Source organism: Hibiscus syriacus, unplaced genomic scaffold, assembly GCF_006381635.1.
Source record: "Hibiscus syriacus cultivar Baekdansim isolate YM2019G1 unplaced genomic scaffold, ASM638163v2 tig00110482_pilon, whole genome shotgun sequence".
NCBI classification, from domain to species: Eukaryota; Viridiplantae; Streptophyta; class Magnoliopsida; order Malvales; family Malvaceae; genus Hibiscus; species Hibiscus syriacus.
This window is the reverse complement of record NW_024062758.1, coordinates 2857085-2877501: the sequence shown is the minus strand read 5'-3', so window position 1 is coordinate 2877501 and position 20417 is coordinate 2857085. Positions and strand designations below refer to the sequence as shown.

The window sequence follows — 20417 nt, the reverse complement described above, 5'->3', positions numbered from 1 at the left end:
AGTTAAATATCTTAACAGAGGCAATGAGAATTTGAGAATATATGTATAAGCACACAATTAATCTTTACAATTGACATTCTTGTTGGAAGGTTTAATTTGCTCACAGTTGGGTTTGCCTGATCATCTACAGCTGTCCAGAGCTTATCCTTCTTAGTTGTTTTGGATGCAGGTCTAAGTCTGTGCTACTTTCGGCGAACTAAGTTATCAACAACAGAAAATGTATAAGTATATTCCTTATTATATGAATTATTATGTCATAATATATTGTTATATTTCCAATTAATTACCAGAAGCAGCCTTTTCAAATCTGTGTTCTTCTTGCGGTATTTCTGCACCTCTATTTCTAGCCACTCCACGTAACCCTAATGAAGAAAAAAAATAGATTTTAAACCGGGGTTATGCAAATAATAAATTGATTTTTATGTCATTAAGCTTTTATCAGTGAGAAGCTGGTAGCCTCAGAGTTACCTTCTTTTGTGCAAATGCACGAGCAGCTGCCTCTCTGTTTTTGATTTTATGTAATTCCTTCTTTTCATAAGCTTCCGGAGTACCCTTCTGAATCCTCTTTCTCGTTGTCCACTTCTTGATCGCTTGCTGTTCGTTTTTCAATGTAGGTTTAACGTGCATTGACCAATGACCGGCAGCCACTACAGTGGTACTGTCATGGCTGCCACTAGAACCGCCACCTTCATTTCTGATGACCGAATGCATTCCTTGGTCCTTTTCCTCGTCTAGAATCGACTGCAGTTCGCCGAAATCGATGATTTAGTTGTGGTTCATGGGATTGAAGTCCATGTGGGTTGAGGGAAAGAAGACATTTTCGAAAGCATCGGCGTCTTGTAAAAGTAGTTCAATGTCAAGCTGTTGGGTGTTTTCTCCACAAAATTGATCATCAGTTTTCAATTGTTTCATGGTGTTCAATTATTGGTTAGAGAAGCTTGATCTTAGAGAACAAGTAGACAAGACATAGCTTTCCTGTCTCTCTCTCTCTCTCTCTGATTGTCTTTAAAATTTGAAGATTATTTGACTCACAAGGCGAGGAAACCAGAAGCAATACCTTCACGATTTTTGCATGAATTGTACGATGAGAACTTTTGCTTGAATAACACAAGGCATGGCCCTATGCCACCTATTGTTTATTATTTTTAATTTATATCTTTAAACTTATGATAAAAAATTTAAATTAAGTGGAAACTTTAAACTGATTCAAAAGTTCATGTGTATCTTTTGAAATCGAAAAGAATATTTTTTTTAAAGAAAGGAATACAAATGTTAATGGTAAAATAGGTATTTTAGGTTCTTTCAATTCCAAAATTATACAAATTGATCTTCTTAAAAATAGGATCAATCCAATTATGTTTAATAGAATGAATGATATATGATCAACTTGAAATGAAATAGAATAAAATAGATATTTTAAAGCCACTTCTCAATTGTCACTTAAAATCTGGCATTCCTTCAACTACGTGTTTAAATCAAAACTAACAGTATACCTATTTTGTAAGGGTAAAGAAACCCAATAAACAAGACAAGGTAAAAACTATAACTGTTTTCTAAGTCGGCGTGAGTTTAATGCAGTCCCATATCACTAGGAAGAATGACATACAACAGGTCGGATTGCGGCTTTTAGATCATCGTAAAATCTCTGCTCGGAAAATATACTAGATCTTCGCCTTGCTGCTGCAGCTATCTTTAGTCTTTCAGGCTTGGGCATCTTTACAATTTTCAGGATTGCATCTGCATACTCTTCTATATTTTCAGCAAGAAATCCTGTTTGTTGTCCATCTTCATCTAAAACAATGTCCATTCTGGGGCCGGCAGAATTATGAGCTGAAAAGGGGAGCAAGCAAAATTAGAATATAAAAACAATTTATAAACAGAAAAGCACTTCTAATAGGAAAATACGAAGAAAAAATCAGTTGCCATGAGCGCCCACCAATTGGTATGGCCCCTGCACCCATGTACTCTACAACACTAATGCCAAAATGCTCGTCTATCATCGAGTGGATTCCGGCAACAGCACCCCCCAAAAGTCTTACCAAGTCCCTGCATAGGGTATGAAATCAATGAAGCTAAGGGTTCGAACGCATATAAGCTCCTAGGATATCATAACATCACAATGGGCAATCAAGAGTTTAGCAACCAGAAACATAGCAATTATGCAAATGGATTTAGTCGGTTCTCTGCTGATCATAAATTTTTGGATGATTTTCATTTAGAGGGAAAACCAACCAAACTTTATGTAATTGTCGAAAGGATGTAGCTACATTGGCAGTTCCTCCTACCTATACATCACATTTTTATGGAATTCCACATTGTCCTGAATGTTCAATTGCACTGCTTTGTCTTTCAGATTCTGAAGTCTTTCCTCATCTGATTGATTCCGGCAACTACCTACAAACTGCAGCTTAGGTCTTGGAAAGTCTGCATCTAGTTTTTTTATGGCGACAGAGAAGGCCTCGAGTTGAAGACCATGTGCCTGTGTCAAATGAATCAAACTGTAAAGAGCTGCTAGACCTAATCAAGGTCCAAAACTGAGACACCAGAGCTGTTGAACATTTAGTTTGAAGATTTTATATAAGTATGTGCACCTTCTCTGGACGAAATTGTGCAACAGATATAATTTTTGGAGTTTCCACCGGTCTTTCTAAAGGAAGTGTCTGTTTCAGATGTAAATTGATAAGAAATTACATATAAAAGGCACAAAAAAGATAGAAACATACAAAATGAAGTCAGGATTGTGATGAATGATGAGAAACAGAACCTGAAGTCCTGAAGTATCACAAGGTGGATAAACCCTCTTAGTACGCTTAGGAATTCCCCAAAGCTTCTCGATGTGAGATTGAGTCCATGAAGAGTTGACCATTACAAGATGGGCACAAGAGCCCACCATTCCATACATCCTGCTAAAAACTGTATAATAGATAATTTTGCACCAGGATAGCCACGTGCTGCCAAGGAATGATACTATCAGGATCCAGATAACAAGATCAGAAGCCAGATATACTCTAAGACCCAAGCAAGCAATTAGGCTGCTCTATTAATGAACTACATTATCATGATTTATGCACATCAAGTTTCCACCAGAGTATAAAAATAATGGGAGTTTTAGTTGTCAACCATGAAAATGAATCAAAGAGTGGTATAATAAATCGTTAAAAGTTATTGACCTGGAACAATCGCTAAAAGGAAACACCATACAGTTATCGACAATCAATTCAAATATGGCTTTTAAGTAGTAGTTTAAGAATGTATTCTTAACAAATACAGATTAATGCACCAAATTCGTGCAAAATGTTAAAAGCTTTTTGATATGCAAATCATACTCAACACAAAAAGAAAACTAATATGAAAGAAGAGAATAGGCTTAAACTAGCAATGCAACCAAACAATTCGATCTACTTATCTAAAGCATACAAATTCGTATCACTAAATAAGACTAAGAAGATGATAAAGCGAAACCAAACCTTCTAGCTATTAAGGCATCATTATTGTACATAGAGCTTCGTTGACGAACCCGGGAAATCATGTCTAGACTGATAGTAGGATAATGTGTATAACAGATAACTTTGCACCCAAATAAACGTGCAATTGGGTATGTAAAAGCGTATCCACTCGTATCAAAATAATACAAAGGTGTAAACTTGCTTAAGGCTTCCCAAGATAAATAAACTGATCCCAAGCTTTGACCAATCATTGTGAAATGTGGGTACGTTGTTTCTTCAATCCATTTTCTTTTATTCAAATGCACCACCTGAAAACAACGAAACTTCAAATTAAACCTAAAGAAAATAAGGGTTTTTCGTTCTTTTTCTTTATGCAATTAGAAATGGAATTACTTTAGGGGGATAAAAGAGGTGAACGCCAAAGCGATCGGTGGCCCGTGACATTAAGGATTGAGAGGAGGCATCGTGATCTCCAGAGAAGATAACGGAATCGAGATCTGGATTCTGCTCTTGGATGGCTTTGACGGCGCACCAAAGGACTCTCTCTCCGCCGCCACCATCGTTGGTGTAGGGGTGGAAGAATCCAACGGCTGTTTTCTTGTGTCTACGGCAGTTGAGAATTTGTGAAGCAAATAAAAGAACTATGGCGAGAGGGAGGGTGCTTACAGACCAAAAAAGAATCCAATTTAACATGATCTAAAATCTCTTTTCGTTTCTCTCAATTAGAGACGGGGAGATTTCTTTCTTTCTTTTAAGAGTCCTTCAATCGAGAGCCGAGACAAATGAAAATTTATTTAATCGTACGAACAAATATTTTATGGAATTTATATGAATACAAAAATACTTACATATTTTTCCTCTAAAGTTGATTTAATTGAACGCTAATTCATTTAAAAATTATAAAAAATGATTTATAATATTATTTATATAATAAAATGAAAGTCGCATATGATGTAACGATGAAGTGTTTATTTGCCATCAGTCTCATTCGAGTCATCCCATGAATAATTTTATTCTTGACGAATACCCACAAAAACATACATTTTCTTTGATCTTCACCCATCAGACGAATGAAAACGAAAGGAAAAAAGAACGAAGGCCTCGAAATTGCACCTACAAAGCTACGTGAATCCACTGGCTAGTAAAATATTCCAATCAAACCTGTTATGACTTAATAGCTGCCCATTGGTAGCATGCCATAAGGTGGCATTGGAGGCATTCCAATCCCTCGCATGGGTAGTGGTTAGAGGTACACAAAAAATTCAAATATATGATTTTACGTAAAAAAATATTTGAAACTGAATTTGGGAAAAACTGATTTTTTAAATCGGATCGGATATTTAAAAATCGGATAATATAATCGGTTTGGAAAAAAATTGGACGACCGGTTTTTTTACTTGATTAAAAATCGGTTTGAAAAAAATCAGATAAAAAATCAGTTTTTATCCGAAAAAATCCGGTCTGAAAAATTAGCCGTTTGGGGGGTTTGTGACCGTTTTTTCTTAAAAAATCATCATTTTACCACCTTAAACATGTATAAATAGGTTGGGGATGTATTTGGTTGATTACAACTTTATCAAATCTTATTACACAACACCTAAACATCTCTCAAATCTTATTTTTGTAATTTTTTGTTCAACATGGCTAAAAATACCGGTTCTAACACGGCTGAATCTTCCGTCGGGGGAAACCTTGAAGTCTTGAGAGTGATCGAACACACTCGAAACAAAGATATTTGGGATCACTACGATTTATGTGAGATGTCAAATGGCTCGAGGAGGGCGCGTTGTAAACTTTGTCTAAAGTTTTATGCACCGGAAGGAAACACAACGTTGAAGAACCATTTTACAAAATCATGCAAGGCACTTCACTCAAGATCGGATCCAAGTCAATTGAATCTTACACCGCAAGGTGGTGTTTTTGTTTACGACAACGAAAAATTACGAGAAGCGTTTACAAAGTTCGTGATTACAAAAGCATTGTCGTTCGACCACTTTGATGTTGAAGATTTTACGACAACAATTCAACAATTAATGCTACCACGTTATACTCAAGTAAGTTGTACTACCCTTAGAATATATGCTATAAAAATGTGGCGTACGGCAAGGGAAGAAATGATTTTAGGATTCCAAGAACACTGTTATGGTGTGTCACTTACATGTGACGTTTGGAGTTTTCCTCGTAATACCGGAAATTCTTTTTTGGCCGTTACGGCACATTGGTTAGATTAAGATAATTGACAAATGATGAAAAGAACAATGTGTTTGAATTATTCGGTGAGCCGCATAGCAATGCTAATTTATTTACACTTTTAAAAAGGGTAATTTGTCTTTATAAATTAGAAAATATAATTTTTTATATCATTTTATAATGCATCGAATAATACAAACGCGGCTTCAAGATTGAAAATATTACTTTCATCGATTTTGAACGGTGCGTTTTTTCATACCCGTTGCGTTGCACACATAATTAATTTATCCGTGCAAGCTGGTTTGAAGGTTATTGAGCCGATTAGATTGGAATTTAAAGCAATGATAAAATCGGTTCTTTGTAACAACAACAAAAGACTAAATGATTATAAATGATTTTGTAAGTCGGTTAATAAAAAAACTTTGAGTCCTAATTTGGATTGTCCAACTCGTTGGAACTCAACTTGGATGATGATGCATACTGCCTTAAGGTAAAAGGAAACATTGCAAACATTTTACGATCGACTTTTCGAGATGAGACATGTCCCAAACATTTATCAGGATTCGAGTTGGGAAACTATAGCCAAAATAATCGATTTGCTTGGGGTTTTTAAAAATGCAACAACTTTTTTATCCGGTGTTTATTACCCTACTAGCCCGTTGGTTTTTAATCAAATATTTTTGTTGGCTAACCAACTAAATGACTTTGAAACCGAAGTTTTTCAAGAAATTGGCTTTGCAATGAAGGAAAAACTTTTAAAATATTTTAAGGAGATTCTCTCATTTTTACTTGTGTCGCCGCTTTAAACCCAACGTTAAATGTTGGTGGGGTTGAAACACTAATCGAACAAATTGTGTTTGTTTTTAATCTAACCGATGATGAACTCAACTTTGTCCAAAACCAAATAAATTATTTTAACAAATGTTTTCGAGACATGTTTGCAATTTATTTAATTAAACACGAATCAAGTAGTGTAATACATGATCAACTGAGAACGAATGCGGAATCATCTAGTAGACGTCCAAGTAACATAAATATGTCACTTTTTAACACTCTAGTAAATTATCAATCCAAACGATCACGTACTATCACTCCAAGTAGCGAGTTGGGAAATTACATGTCATGCGATTTTATATCAAAAAATGACATTTGAAGAGTTTGAAAGTTTGGATATTTTGACTTGGTGGAAAGAAAAGGAAGCACAATTTCCGATTCTAGTCGTCATGTCCCGTGATTTACTAACCGTCCAAGCTTCTACGGTAGCTTCAGAATCCGCTTTTTCTGTTAGTAGCAGGGTTATATCGCAACGGAGATCAAGACTAAGTCCCGAGTCGGTGGAAGTATGCATTTGTTTGAAGGATTATTTAGATGGAGCAGCTCGGAAGCAACATATCACCACCCTAGAATATGCAATTGATGTCGATTTGGAAGCAAACTTACACATTGAAGAAGTATAACTTAGAATATCCCCTCCAAACGAAAAAGGCGAAGATGATGAAAAAGAGATGGCGATGTAGTTTATTTTTAAACTTTGTTTCAATTATCGTAAATTTTGTTTCAATTATCGAACTTGGAAGTTTTTAAGTATTTGAATTTATCGAACTTGGAAGTATTAAGTATTTCAATCATCGTAAACTTTACTGCAATTGATGACAATGTAATTTTAACATTGTAATATTTAAGTATTGTAATTTATCGTTGATGAGTGTTTTGTGTATATGCTCTTCACATGCATAAAATGTTTATAAATACAGCACCACCGATTATTTTATATCCGGTTTTTTTATATCTGGTTTTTTTCAAACCGAAACCGGTTACATCATCCGGCCCTCCAAACCGTTTAGGATCCGAATCGATTTTTTAAAAATTCGGTTTTTTGGCTAGGTAAAAAAAACCGGATCGATTTTTATCCGATCCGAATCGGTTTTTTATCCGATCCGGATCGGTTTTTTATCCGATCCGGATCGATTTTTTATCTGACTTTGTGCATGTCTAGTGGTGGTGGAGCAAAACCTCCTCCCATGCCTTGCATCGGTGGTGCAGGCAAGGCAAGAGGTAGCAACTGAGCATACATGTTCTGCAAAAAAATAGGTAAAGAATAATTTTCCAGAAAACATGACGATATTTCGTCCAAAGCTTTAATACCTGTTGCGCAATCACGTCCTTCTCTTCCTGCTCTTTTGCCTTTACTTCCTTTTGAACCTCGATCTTGTCCTTGATAAGTTCATCAACTTTGCCAGTGTATTCACGGATAAACTGAAAATATTGTCAAATGAGGTTCCAACATTATATCTCTAAATTAAGAAAAATCTTGAAACCAAAAAGTAAAAAGAAAAAGGTCTAACTCATCAACCCCGGTCAAATGATCATACTATAGAAAAAAGCAGTAAAGAAATTACCTGCAACAGATACGGGAATGCAAAGTCAATCATATTGTTTATCCAGGCAAGCTCAAGAGCAACATCTGGTCGAACTACGTCATAACAGACAAAAAGGATGATGGTACATGGAAAATTAACAGTGAAATCATATCCATATCAAAATTAACCAGCATTACTGTGACAGTACAAGAAGAAATAAAAGACCATAATACAAAACATGAGTGCATTAAAAGCTTCTGCTCTGTTTAATTTAAGACACATTTTATAATTTTTCATTTTCTGTTCTGTTTTAAAAAAATAGTTTTCATGTCCAATTTTCTAACTTATTAGCAATGTATTTGGTTAACGTCTGACTAACATTATGGGAGGCGTTTAGTATTATGTTTTGTTTTGAAATGTAAAACTGTAAATGGGTCTATTCTTCATGGGTCCACCCATTTGATGATGATAAAAATATATATTCCAATGAGACCATGTGGACTTTAACAAAGAAAAAAACCATGCTGTTATAAAGCGTTTTATATTTGTTTGCAGTAGGTTTCGAACTTGGATGGAATAAGTTCCATCAGCAGAGTTGACCACATCTGTGTTTTCTTATATTCTCTGTTCTTTTTTTCTTTTTTTTGGAAATGTGGAAAAACACCTTTCTCCCCCTTTTCAAAATTCTGTATGCATATCTAGAAAGTGTCGAGTACCTGCTCAATGAAGTAAACAAGCAACTCCTCGGCAAGTTCACGTTCACCAGACTGTGAAGCTGTTTCCATTGCATCTCTGTAATGGTTGTCCTTCTTTGACAAGGCAATTGACTGCTTCCATCTGCCTGCCTTTTTGTAAATGTATGCAGCAACACGCCTCATTTCAAGCAGCTCATGTTTCTCAATCTAATCAAGTGATTTGGAGTCGATGTCAGAATCCGAACTTACAGCAAACAAAAATGTAAGAACTATACTTCACCTTTTGTGCAAGGCCAATCTGATCAAAATTATCATGCAAGTCAATAGATTCTCTCAACCTATCATAATCCTCTTCCTCGAAATAAATCTCATTCAATGCATCATTTACTGCTGACACATTGTTGCTCTGAACAGCAACCATCACAAGGCCCAGATGACCAGCCTGAAATTAAAGAAGGAAACAATAATCAACGTCAAGAAAATTAAAACGATACTAAAGGAAGTAGTATTTATATCAATATTATGTCACTTTCTACCAAAATGAACCTTTCTCATTAACACGAGTGTGATCCACACGAAGTGCAAGCACGTTCAGTATATCATTGATAAGATCAGGATGTTATTTGCGAGTAGAAGTGGACAGCCTTTTAATAAAGTTCAACACTTGCAACTTTGACTATAATAACTTTGACTTGCATGTGATCCCATGCTTCAGGAGAGTGGTTCATCACAGTTGTAGCAGCCTTATCAAACTCATCATATTGGATATGCAAGTACGTAAGTTCCTTCCAATGCTATCGCTCATCACAAGCTCTTATCAGCTTAGGGATATTGAGACGAGTAAAGAACAATTTAATGTGCTCCATAAGCTTCTCAGGACGATATCTGGCGTAAAGAACTCCCAACTCAGTAAAGATCCCCATGCGTGCACGTTCCAATCCTAAACCATTTCTCCATGAGAGAGATCAATTCATTAAAACATCCCCTATTTTGATAGTATTCACTGACTTCTTCCAAGTCGTCCACCTACAAAACAAACAAACCACAACGGTCAAAATCATTTTCAATAGAAGGTCTCCAGACCAACACAAGGAAAACGAAAAGCCAACCGAATGTGCAAACATATCAACTTTTCTGTTCTTCAAAGTTGTAATTCAACATTAAAGTGGATTCACCTGTACAATAACATTAAGACCACATATCTGTGCCAGTCGAAATTCCTCAGCATCGACACAAGCAAATCAAACCTCCTTCCATGTCTTGGCACTATTTGCCTTTCGTGCAGCATCAACAGCACTTTGAAATTGTTTAAGCCTCACCAGTGTAACTGCCAACTTGGCCCAGTTAGATATAAATGCAAATATTATTTTTGCTGCTTCATATAAGGCTTCATCAAACAAACGATCACCAACATTTTGAAGATTAGCAACATTTGGCATGAGAATGAATTCTTCAATTTCACCCAGTCTATCAATCTTTGCATAGTTATAAATAAGTTCACTATACACCTTGGGCTCCTTTACCTTCTGCCTAACCATCAGAAGGTACCTCACCAGATCAGGGTATACATCGGCATCCTCAGATGCTCGAATAACATCAAGGAACTGAGTAGCATCATCTGCACGAATAAATGATTCGATTGTATTGCTTAACATCCCCTCCCTCAGTCGTGCCTTTGCCACCTGAGTCCAAACAGCATCTTCTTCAACTCGGAATGCAAATTCCACAGCTCGATCAATGCTTCTAATGTTATCCAATAAAACATTGACAGCCTGAACATTCAAGTTGAACATTTTGAAAATCGCAAAGGCTTCTTCGTATAGGTGGGCTTCCACAGCCACTTCTCCAACTGCAGGTCCATCAAAATTATCTAGCCTGTTAATATAATCCATAACTCTAGATGGATCTGCCTTAATAGCTGTCAAAATAAGAAGATTTTGCAGATTGAAGTTTCCACTGAATGCAGAGTTTTGGAGAACAATCTTCTCAAGAAGCTCAATCAGTTCATGGGGCAGGTCAGCAGTCATGAAGGCTTTAACAGCAGCAGAGACTTGTTCTGGAATCTTGCTTTCTGGCAAAGCAGTCGACACAACCTGATCAATTAGCTGTCTTCTGTATTCATTTTCAGATTTAGAAACTTCTCCCAAAGATCACCATCCATCCTCTCAACGACATACCTGTGATCAAATGATGAAGCACCGATAAGCCACTTAAAAACAAAGATCCAGTAAATTATCATAAAGAAACTAAATAATTGAATACCTGGTCTGCAATTTGAATAAAGAATTTTTATTTGTGACATTGATAAGTTCATCGTCACATTGTCCTCTTCGGTAAGCCACTACTGCTAGGGTCACGCTTCTCACAGTACTTCCCAACAACCCAGGAGTCATAGTAAGGGTTGGTTGTGAGGAAGTGCTCTGGATTGTTATTGCTGTCAATGATGATTTTACCCAAAGCATTGTGGACATGCGTATCTTGGCTTCCCTCACTCACAAGATGCTCCAAGAACTGTGTAAGTAAACGAAGCCGATTTCTAGAAACCACGTGTAAAAATTAAAAAAATGAGAATCACATAGTATCAAGAAGGAAACAAGGACAGATGTAGTAAAAAAAAATAACCTCTTCTCTCATTCCTCCACAAGGGGCTCCACTGGAAGCAAAGAACGGACTGAGAGAATGAGACCCTTGATAAAATCTTCTGGGCATTCATCATCTAGCAACTGCCCTACTACTAAATGAGCATTCCCCGGGGTCACCCATCGAAAAAATTATATTCATGCAGTATAGCAGTGAACATATCTAGCGGGAAACACTACGTACCTTCTGAACATAACCTTCAATGTAACGTAGCATGTTATTTGTAGAGGTAGTGAGTGAGATCAGGAACAAACCCAAATCGATCACAAACACTAATCAGGGGCCTAGCATCAGGAAGCTTGGCCTCCATCAGGAAGTTCTTCGTCTTCTCAGTGTCATAGAAGTTCGATTCCCTGGTCACACGCTCAACTTCCTTTATTTGTCCAGTTTTAGCAGCTGCCTCAATGTACTTAAAGCGTATATCAGGGTTCTCACTGTCAAATAATCGGAAGGAACCATCATTATTAAGTACCACATCAGAAATGTTATGCCATGAGCAAACAAAGGAAATATGTTATTTTTTAAATAGCTTACCTTGAGCTCAAATAAGAGCCAAGGAAAAAGTACAATCCCTCGTATGACTTAAATTGCTCAAAATGTTTTATGCAAGCATCAACACCCAACTGCTCACAGTACTCCTTGGCAACCTGCACAAACATACAACTCAGCCTTTGGTGATATACTAAGCATTGATAGCATACCATTAGACATCCTTTACCTGGACAATTATTTGAAGGTTTCCCCTTAGATTAACCAGCAAAAGGTCCTTCATGCATTCCAAAGCCCATTCTTTTGAAAGTGTACCAAAAAAACTCAACAAGTGACTGAAAATGGAGATTTTTTTAAAAAACAAAAAGAGAGAGAGAGAGAAGAAGAAAATGTCAGCAGGTATTATAGTATCCAAATTTACCAAGAGATAAAGATAGCAGACATGTACCTGTGGCTCAATAGCATGTGTATTCACAATGACACGTTTAATATCCGGCAACTCAGTGTAATGCTGCAGAAAAGGTGTTGCATTCAATCAAGAGATACTATTAATTCAGTGTAGAAAATCACAAAATGGAAAATGTCCTAATCTTAATAATAATTACCTGCAGAGCTCGGACAAAGAGACCGGCTTTCTCACATAGTTGTGCAATTCGAGGACGGTCATAGTGACTGAACACTCCATTTGCTAAAATAGCATCGGCAACATTTGGAAAAGTTACTAGATTTATTTCCAAGACCTGAATAGGAAATCATGGAAATAAGTATATTCTTTTCAAAAGAAAGAAAAAAATGAAATGACAATTAGATTAGCATAATCAGCACTTTAAAGAAGTAACCTTTGTTTGTAGAAAAGCATGCTCAGGCAGATTAGGCTTCAAAACATCTAATAGAAATGCAGTTGCCTCCCGTACCACGTTCCTCTGAAAACAAATGGCAGATATCCAAAGAAAACAAATTCATGAATTTTATATAGAAAAGATCAGTAAACCTGAAGAAAATATCAGTAATAAATTCACTGCTGTAAACCTGAAGAAAAAGATCAGTGATAGTGTTGTAGTCAACTGGACAACCTCCCTCCATTTGAGACATCGTCAATGCAAAATTAACGGCTCCCTGCGAGTCAAACAACAACTAATAAATTACCTCTCTCCAAAAAGGTAGTTTCCCATGTAAATTGCACATCCAATTCATAAAAAAGTGCATAATACTATCATGTATTGATCAGAAAACAATTAGAAATAAAACTCTTAATTTAATCAAAACATTCATAAAACTGACTTAAACGATTTTAATTAAAATAAATCACACATTTGAACATATTTATCAATTGCATGTATGATTCAAAACTTGACATGCTTCAACACTTCAAATGGAAGAGGCTGCAGAAAAAAAAAATGAACCTGTGGATCTGTACGAAGAATTGTTTGCAGAAGGAACAAGTAATCAGGAGTGTACCCAACCTGAGTAAACAATTTAATCAGTGAATATTTGGCACATTTATTCACCAAAATGTATAGAACAAGTGGGAGAAATAATCCCCAAACATGATAGACTGTAAAGGATATCAGACATCATTCAAACAAAAAAAATGGCAATGTAAAAGAAAAAAAAGTTGCGATCACCTGCTTTGAGTAAATCAAGATTTTGTCAAACTCCCTACTTTCTGCAAAAGCAGCAACAACTTTCGGAGTTGCCCTAGCTTTAATGTATATTTTCAGCGCAAGGTCATTATCCACAGTCTAACACCAAAGACAAGTGACAATTAGAAAATGGGAAAAAAAACACACAAATCAATCCAAATATTTAAGTCAGAAAAAAGAGATAAAATAGAATAAGATGCTAATTCCAGTGGCAGTGGGTACAAATCAAACCTTCACAAGGTCTCCAAGTTCCTCACTACATTCCAATTTATCTTCAGCCACCCAATTTTCCAGAAGATTTTTCTTGTTTTGATTTACCACAAGCCGGGATAATTCCAATGACTCAAATGCATTGAGCTTCCCTCTTGTTAAAAGTGTACCAAAGTACTGCAACAGTGGTGGAGTCTGCCCAGCTTGCACAGGAACACACTGCAGCATTCGGGTGAAGGATTCGCCTCAGATGACTCAACACGGAAAAATGAAGAAAAAAAAAGGATATCTGTATGATTAAGAAAGGAAAAATGAGACCTGAAACTTGGCAACTGTATCAGGTGTCCGAAGGATCCCTTGTGGAGACTCTGCAGCAAGCTCAGCAGCTTCTTTATATTTGGTCTGAGCAAACAATTCTTGAAAACGTTGAACAACCTGAGACATATCAGAGAGTCAACATCCTAGTATACAGAAAGAACAAAGTCATCAATAAAAAGGATCTAAATAAAAATAATAGATACAATTGATTAACCTATATTACATATTACTATTAACAAAAAATTAAAGTTACCACAAAAGTATCCATTTTCTTTGATTGAAGACATATATGATTCAATCTAATTTCCTTTAATGTAATATGGCCAGATGACATCAAAGTAAATAAACAAGAAGACATAATGGTTTCAATCTCAGCATTGCAACGCAATGGAAAAACTCCCACAATCCATGCAGAAAGTTACTGCAAAAGTATCCCTCCCCTTCAATTCCTCCGTTTATATTTAGAATTTTCCTTGGGATATTATTTGGCAACTAAAATATAGAGTAGATAATTTCAATATTCTACATCTCAACTATCATCCCAATGCGGGGATAACACAGAACAGAAAATTACAAATCAATTGACTTACCAGATTCTCTGCACCAGGAAGGTTTCCTCTTTTAGCCAGACTGACAGCAAGCTCCAAATTGTTCAACTGAAACAAAGCATTAACATACTTGACCGCTGACAAATGGCACTATAGTTGCTTCATTTACAGTAGCCAGCAACACCTGACCTCGCCTGTTGATGGCATAAAACCCTCCCACCGATGAAGCTTCAGAGGTTAAAAATATTGGGTCTGGACTGATTCTATTTCTGTATACAGCAGTGGCAGTCTCCAGATCATAAACAAAAAGCAGCTCTAGCTTGGTGATAACATAGATCAAACAATATTTGTAGGATATCTGCCAATTAACAAAAGTTTCATTTTCGGCACAACAATATACATTTTACAAGAAAAATATGCATAACACAGGATATTATATATACTACCTGCATTGCAACTGGAAAATCATCTTGAAAATTTGGTGGAAAGAATAGATCTGCCTGTTTTTTTTTAAAATGATGGCTTACCTACCAATACAGATGTTCTTTACGAAGATGAAAGACAATAGACTGAAAGACACACAACATGATACAAGAGCTTCTATATCGATTAAAAGAAGAATATATGAATTATATCTATGCTTCAACACGAACCCATTCAGAAGTTGAAAATTAAAGTAGTCTTGATCAGGATTTAGAGCTTGCAATAGATAAATTTATAGGATTCTGGATTAACCCCCCCCCCCCCCAAAAAAAAAAAAATTCCAAAGTAATGTCTCCACTGAACTTGCCAAAAGTCTAAAAACTTTTCTAATTGTACTTCAGTTTATTCCATTATTTGAAGAGGCAACGGCAAACTGTTTATTTCTTTAATTTTAATTAGTTTTACATTCATTTAAAAGGACTTCCAGTTTCCCCCAATATATATAACAATGAGATGGCAAAAGCATAAAGGATTGAAAAGCAAGCTAACCAGGCTGGGCACCAAGCTCAATTACATGCAACTTTGATATAACCTGACCAGCATTAAGAGTCTTGGCGGCAAAGGAAATAAGAATAGAAGGGTTCTCATTTCCTGGGACCTAATCAACATAAACAAATTGCAAGCATATACATAAGATGCTCATTTATATCAGGTACATAATATTGAGTTAAAGAGAGCAACTATAAGAAACTCGACATTAAATTGTGCGAATGAAGCAGCATGTGCTTCAAGAGCTTGACTACGCTGCTGATCAACAGAGAAAAGTTGCATATTCCCCTTAACCAATTGTGGCCTCTGAAAGAGACAAGGCACGTAGTCAAAATTGAAACTGTATAGTGACAGCAAAGATGGCCTTCTCTAGAGAGAACTTCATAACTAATAATGATTATGAACAGAATGGGGAAAAAGGCAAATGAAAAGAAAAATAAAGGGGGATTACAGAGATACAAATCCAAAATGACAGCCCAAGAGACAAAATAAATCAACTACAAGTTGCTAAATTAATTCACAAAGTTCACCCAAGAAGGTTGAATAGTGCACCACATTTATACAACAACCAGCTTGAAGAACTTAGGCCCTGTTAGCCTAGAAAAGGGCAGTTTTCTGTTCCTACAACTTAATTCAATTGAAGCAACATCCTCTTCTTCACAACAAAAAAGTATTCTTTGGACAGCATTAATATTGGAAACCACTTACCTCAGGTGCACCTAGGGCAATTCCAATCAAAACAACCACTTCTCAAAAGGGTCACGTTTATAGTTTATTATCTGATTGTTCACTAAATTTGCTGTTCTCTCAAACATCTTAACTGGTTTGGAGTCCCCTGTCACAAAAGAAATCGTATAGAATTGATAAAAGCACATTCAAAACAGAATATATATATATTTCAAGATCCTTTCAAAGAAGAATAACAAAGTAGAGCAGCCCGTGATACTAGATAGAGCATCAAAATAACATATTACCTTCAATCAACCAATGATACACGGAGGTCTGTGTGACTAGACCAAGCATTTTTGGGGAAATCCATTTCCAAAAAACAACAAGTTTACTATCAAGGAAAAAACAATGAATGTGGTGGAGAGGTAGACATCCAACAGTTATGGAAAAAGAAAATGAGACAACAAATGAATTTCACCTGTTCAGGCATTTGATGTGATTTCATTTTCGCTTTCATCTCTATGTTAAATATTTGTAAATGGTCTTGTGTTGTCCCCGGCAGTTGAGCTACAAAAGCAATGTCAAAGTCCATGATCATAATGCATAGCAAAATAAAAAACCAAGGGAGACATTATAGTCTAGATATTGAGTTCTTTAGTCATTAACTTGAAGCAAATTACAGGAATACCAATTACTTAGTGATCTGTATTTCAAACATATACTTATTTTCTTAGCAGACACAAATAAAAGCAAATTTGGCTATAAAAATAGTCCCAGAAAAATGTGTATCCAGTATCCGTAGCATAATCTTGTTTAAGATATTTTATAATAATATAAATTTTGATTTTTAATAATTCGCAATATAAAGATTCTGAGATATTTGTGTTATTTTTACAAGTTGTGCCAAGTTTCGTTTCATGTTTTACATATTTTTTTCCATGTCATGTTTAATATTGTCAAGACTATGTAGGAACAAAGTACAAAATAATCAAAACTGTGAACAAAATGTTCCAGACAAACTAAACAAACAGATGAGCAAATACCTAACCCTGCCAATATACTGATTAACAGTGGAACAGAAAAGTATGAATCACTATAAACATTGTACTTCACAGACACCAGTGCCATGGCTGGGGCGGTGCGAGATGGGCGACAGCGCAGGGCCCCCAAAAAATAGGGGCCCAAAAAAGTATATCTATAGTGGCGTTTTCCCAATAAACACCACTATAGATGGAGTTATTGCGGCTTTTACAAAAAACGCCACTATTGTTACGGCTTTTATTGAAAAATTCAAAAAAACGCTACTATAGATAGACCTATTGCGGCGTTTGTAAAAAAAAGCCAGTATTGTTGCCCCGAAATCGAATATATCTAGAAAATAGGGGCCCCTTTTAAGAATTTGTATAGAGCCCCCGACAACCTAGCCACGGCCCTGACAGACACTATGATGCCATAAGCAAGATCCTCCATTAACAAGTATGGCCTCACATTCTTTTCTCATTTTAGAAAGCGAAAGCAAGTACCAAAAATCAAAAGAAGCCTATAAGTGTCTATTCAAACAAAAATTCTAAATAAACACAAACAACTATGAAGCAAATCAAGTGATATATTAAAAATAGATATCTGCTGCTAGTAATGGTAACTGACCTTTCAGAGCCAAGATTCTAGAATTTGGATTCATAAGAGCAGAGTCAGCTGTAATAGGCCGTCTCAACGGCTGCATCGGCATGTTCATGTCGATGATCACAACACTATTTTATGTGCAGTTTCTCTCGCACAAATATGCTTATCAGATTCCATAGTTACGTTCGTGAATGTGATGAACTGAGGATTAATGCCAATGCTCGGCAACTACAAAGAAGACACCGTTCGTATCACTAAAAATTCTAACCATTTAGAAAGCTTAGCAACGAAGTTTAAAACAAATATAAGCTGATGTTAACATATATTAGATCAAATAAGATTTATGAAGTATTACGTGGCAATTTAAAAATAATACATAATCACCTATAAGTGATATGGGAAAAAAAATATTAAAAAAATGTAAAAAAATCCTAAAAAGTTTACGTTTCTTCTTCTTCTTATTCTTCCTCCTCCCCCCCAACCAAAATAAATACGCATAAATCACCGTCTTTAGGAGTTAAATGATACTCCTCTCGGAATAGTGCTTCGTTGGAAGCTTTGGTTCTGACCCAGGAAAATGTTTTCTTAAGAGTATGTGCGAAGCCGCCCCCTAATATTCTGTTCATTCATAGCCAACTTCAGTTGATGCTGTTTTGAACATTCATTATGAAATTCGTTTGATTGCTCAAACCAGTATAGTTATACCAGCCTGCAATAAGATGTCCGGAATCAAGGACATAGTGATGAACTAGTAGATATTTTCATTTTTGAAAAATGGTTTCATGGGGGGAGGAAATGAAAAGAATGATATCGAAAAGTGAACGAGCTGCAAGCTTTTCAGATTATGCACGAGTATAAGTTGCAGACATGTTTAGTCAATGCCATAACAATTCACCCTTCTGATAGACTGACTAATAAATAAAGTCCTAGTTTATTGTTTTTTCATTATTTTAGATAAGCCCCCACAATCACAGTTACAAATAGTAGTTTGAACATGCTAACCCAATAACCTCTTTTTCATCAATTTTCTAACGAGAACGTCAATTCAATATCCCAGAAAATCACGGCATTCACTCATTTTTCAACCATAATCATTTAGTCTTATGAGTTCAAGCAAGCTATGGTGGTAACAAAGGAACTGCTCGACCGTTCTGATGATAGTTGAAAATTTTGGATACATGACAGAATATAAGGTGAAAAGGGGGCTTGACTGGAGAGACAAACAAAGGGGACTATTTGCATAATTTACCCTTATTAATATTTGCACCTTTCATATTTCTCTCTCGTGTCGGCATCTCGCAATATAAACAGAGCATACATTCTTTGTAATAATCGGAAGATAATAAATAAGATGCATTTTCGATTTCTGAAGCGAGATAGTAAATGCAGAGTAATTAAGGTCCATACTCCATAGCAACAAGAAAGCAACTCACTGACTAAATAATTATAACTATAATATATATATTCCATGTTCGTTTCATGCATGAATTTTTTTACTCTTCATTGCTAAAAAAACAATTCCAAATGCAGTTATGCAAGTCAATTGTTCTCAGAAGAAAAAAGAAGAAGAAGCTTGCACTTGTGTCTGCTTGCACTTCAGTTTTCCATCTTAATTAAAATCAGTTCATTTTCAAGTTATTGTTGGAATGGCTAAGATAGGAGGAGCTTTGAATTTTTTATTGGTTTTGCTAACCAGTAATGTATGCTTTCAAGTTTTACTTCATTTTGATTAACCAAAAAGTCTTGTAGTCTGCTCTGCATTCAGTTTTCTTCTAGAGATGAAATGCCACGGAGGATGTTAGTTTCAACAGTCTCAAAATTTAACGAGGTTAAGCAAAAATTATACCTACCTCCTCGAACACTACTAAAATAATATTTCACTAATAGAGGAAATATTACAAAGAGAGAAATAGTACAAATAGCCTTTAATAGTGAAGAAAGCTTATATTTGTGGGATGCTAAACTAAGGAGGATGAGGGCTCTATTTATAATAAAAGAATTTCCCCTCCTCCTTATACACAACTAATGTGGGATTTTGCCAAAAACCCAACAAATCTCCACCTTGGCAAATTCCACACACATCTCTCAAAAATACAATCTTCAGTAGTGTTTGTAAATTCATCTTTCAATTTGTAACAATATTGACCAAGTCTAAACAATGTTTAAACTTGACCGCAGTTACCACTTTTGTCAACATATCAGCAGGATTTTCAGTGGTCCGAATCTTCTGGATTATGACTCCACCTTCTTCTAGAATCTCTCGTACAAAGTGATATCGAACATCGATATGCTTCGTCCTTGCATGGTAAACTTGGTTCTTTGCTAAATGAATAGCACTCTGACTGTCACAATGCACTTTGATGTGCTTCTGTTCCATTCCCAATTCACCAAGCAACCCATGAAGCCAAATTGCCTCCTTCACAACCTTTGTAACTGCCATATACTCTGCCTCTATAATAGACAAAGCCACTGCTGACTGTAAGGTGGACTTCCAACTGACTGGTGCCTTTGCAAATGTAAACACATAACTAGTAGTTGATCGACGCTTGTCCAAATCACCTGCATAGTCTGAATCACAATACCCAACTACACACTGACCATCTTGTTTGTTCTG

General features: G+C 35.9%; 1 protein-coding gene and 1 pseudogene across 1 annotated transcript; both read right to left on the bottom strand.

The window, feature by feature from the left end:
- Positions 1-1377: 1377 nt before the first annotated feature.
- LOC120128724 (GDP-Man:Man(3)GlcNAc(2)-PP-Dol alpha-1,2-mannosyltransferase-like) lies at positions 1378-4216 on the bottom strand. Its single transcript, XM_039146354.1, has 7 exons — positions 3840-4216; positions 3468-3754; positions 2765-2951; positions 2592-2660; positions 2286-2479; positions 1937-2046; positions 1378-1830 (listed from the first exon to the last, which is right to left on the bottom strand). Exons 1-7 carry the CDS (start codon positions 4137-4139, stop codon positions 1589-1591), a joined length of 1389 nt encoding a protein of 462 aa, XP_039002285.1. The 5' UTR covers positions 4140-4216; the 3' UTR covers positions 1378-1588.
- Positions 4217-4480: 264 nt separating this feature from the next.
- LOC120128660 lies at positions 4481-18542 on the bottom strand (annotated as a pseudogene).
- Between the last annotated feature and the right edge of the window lie 1875 nt (positions 18543-20417).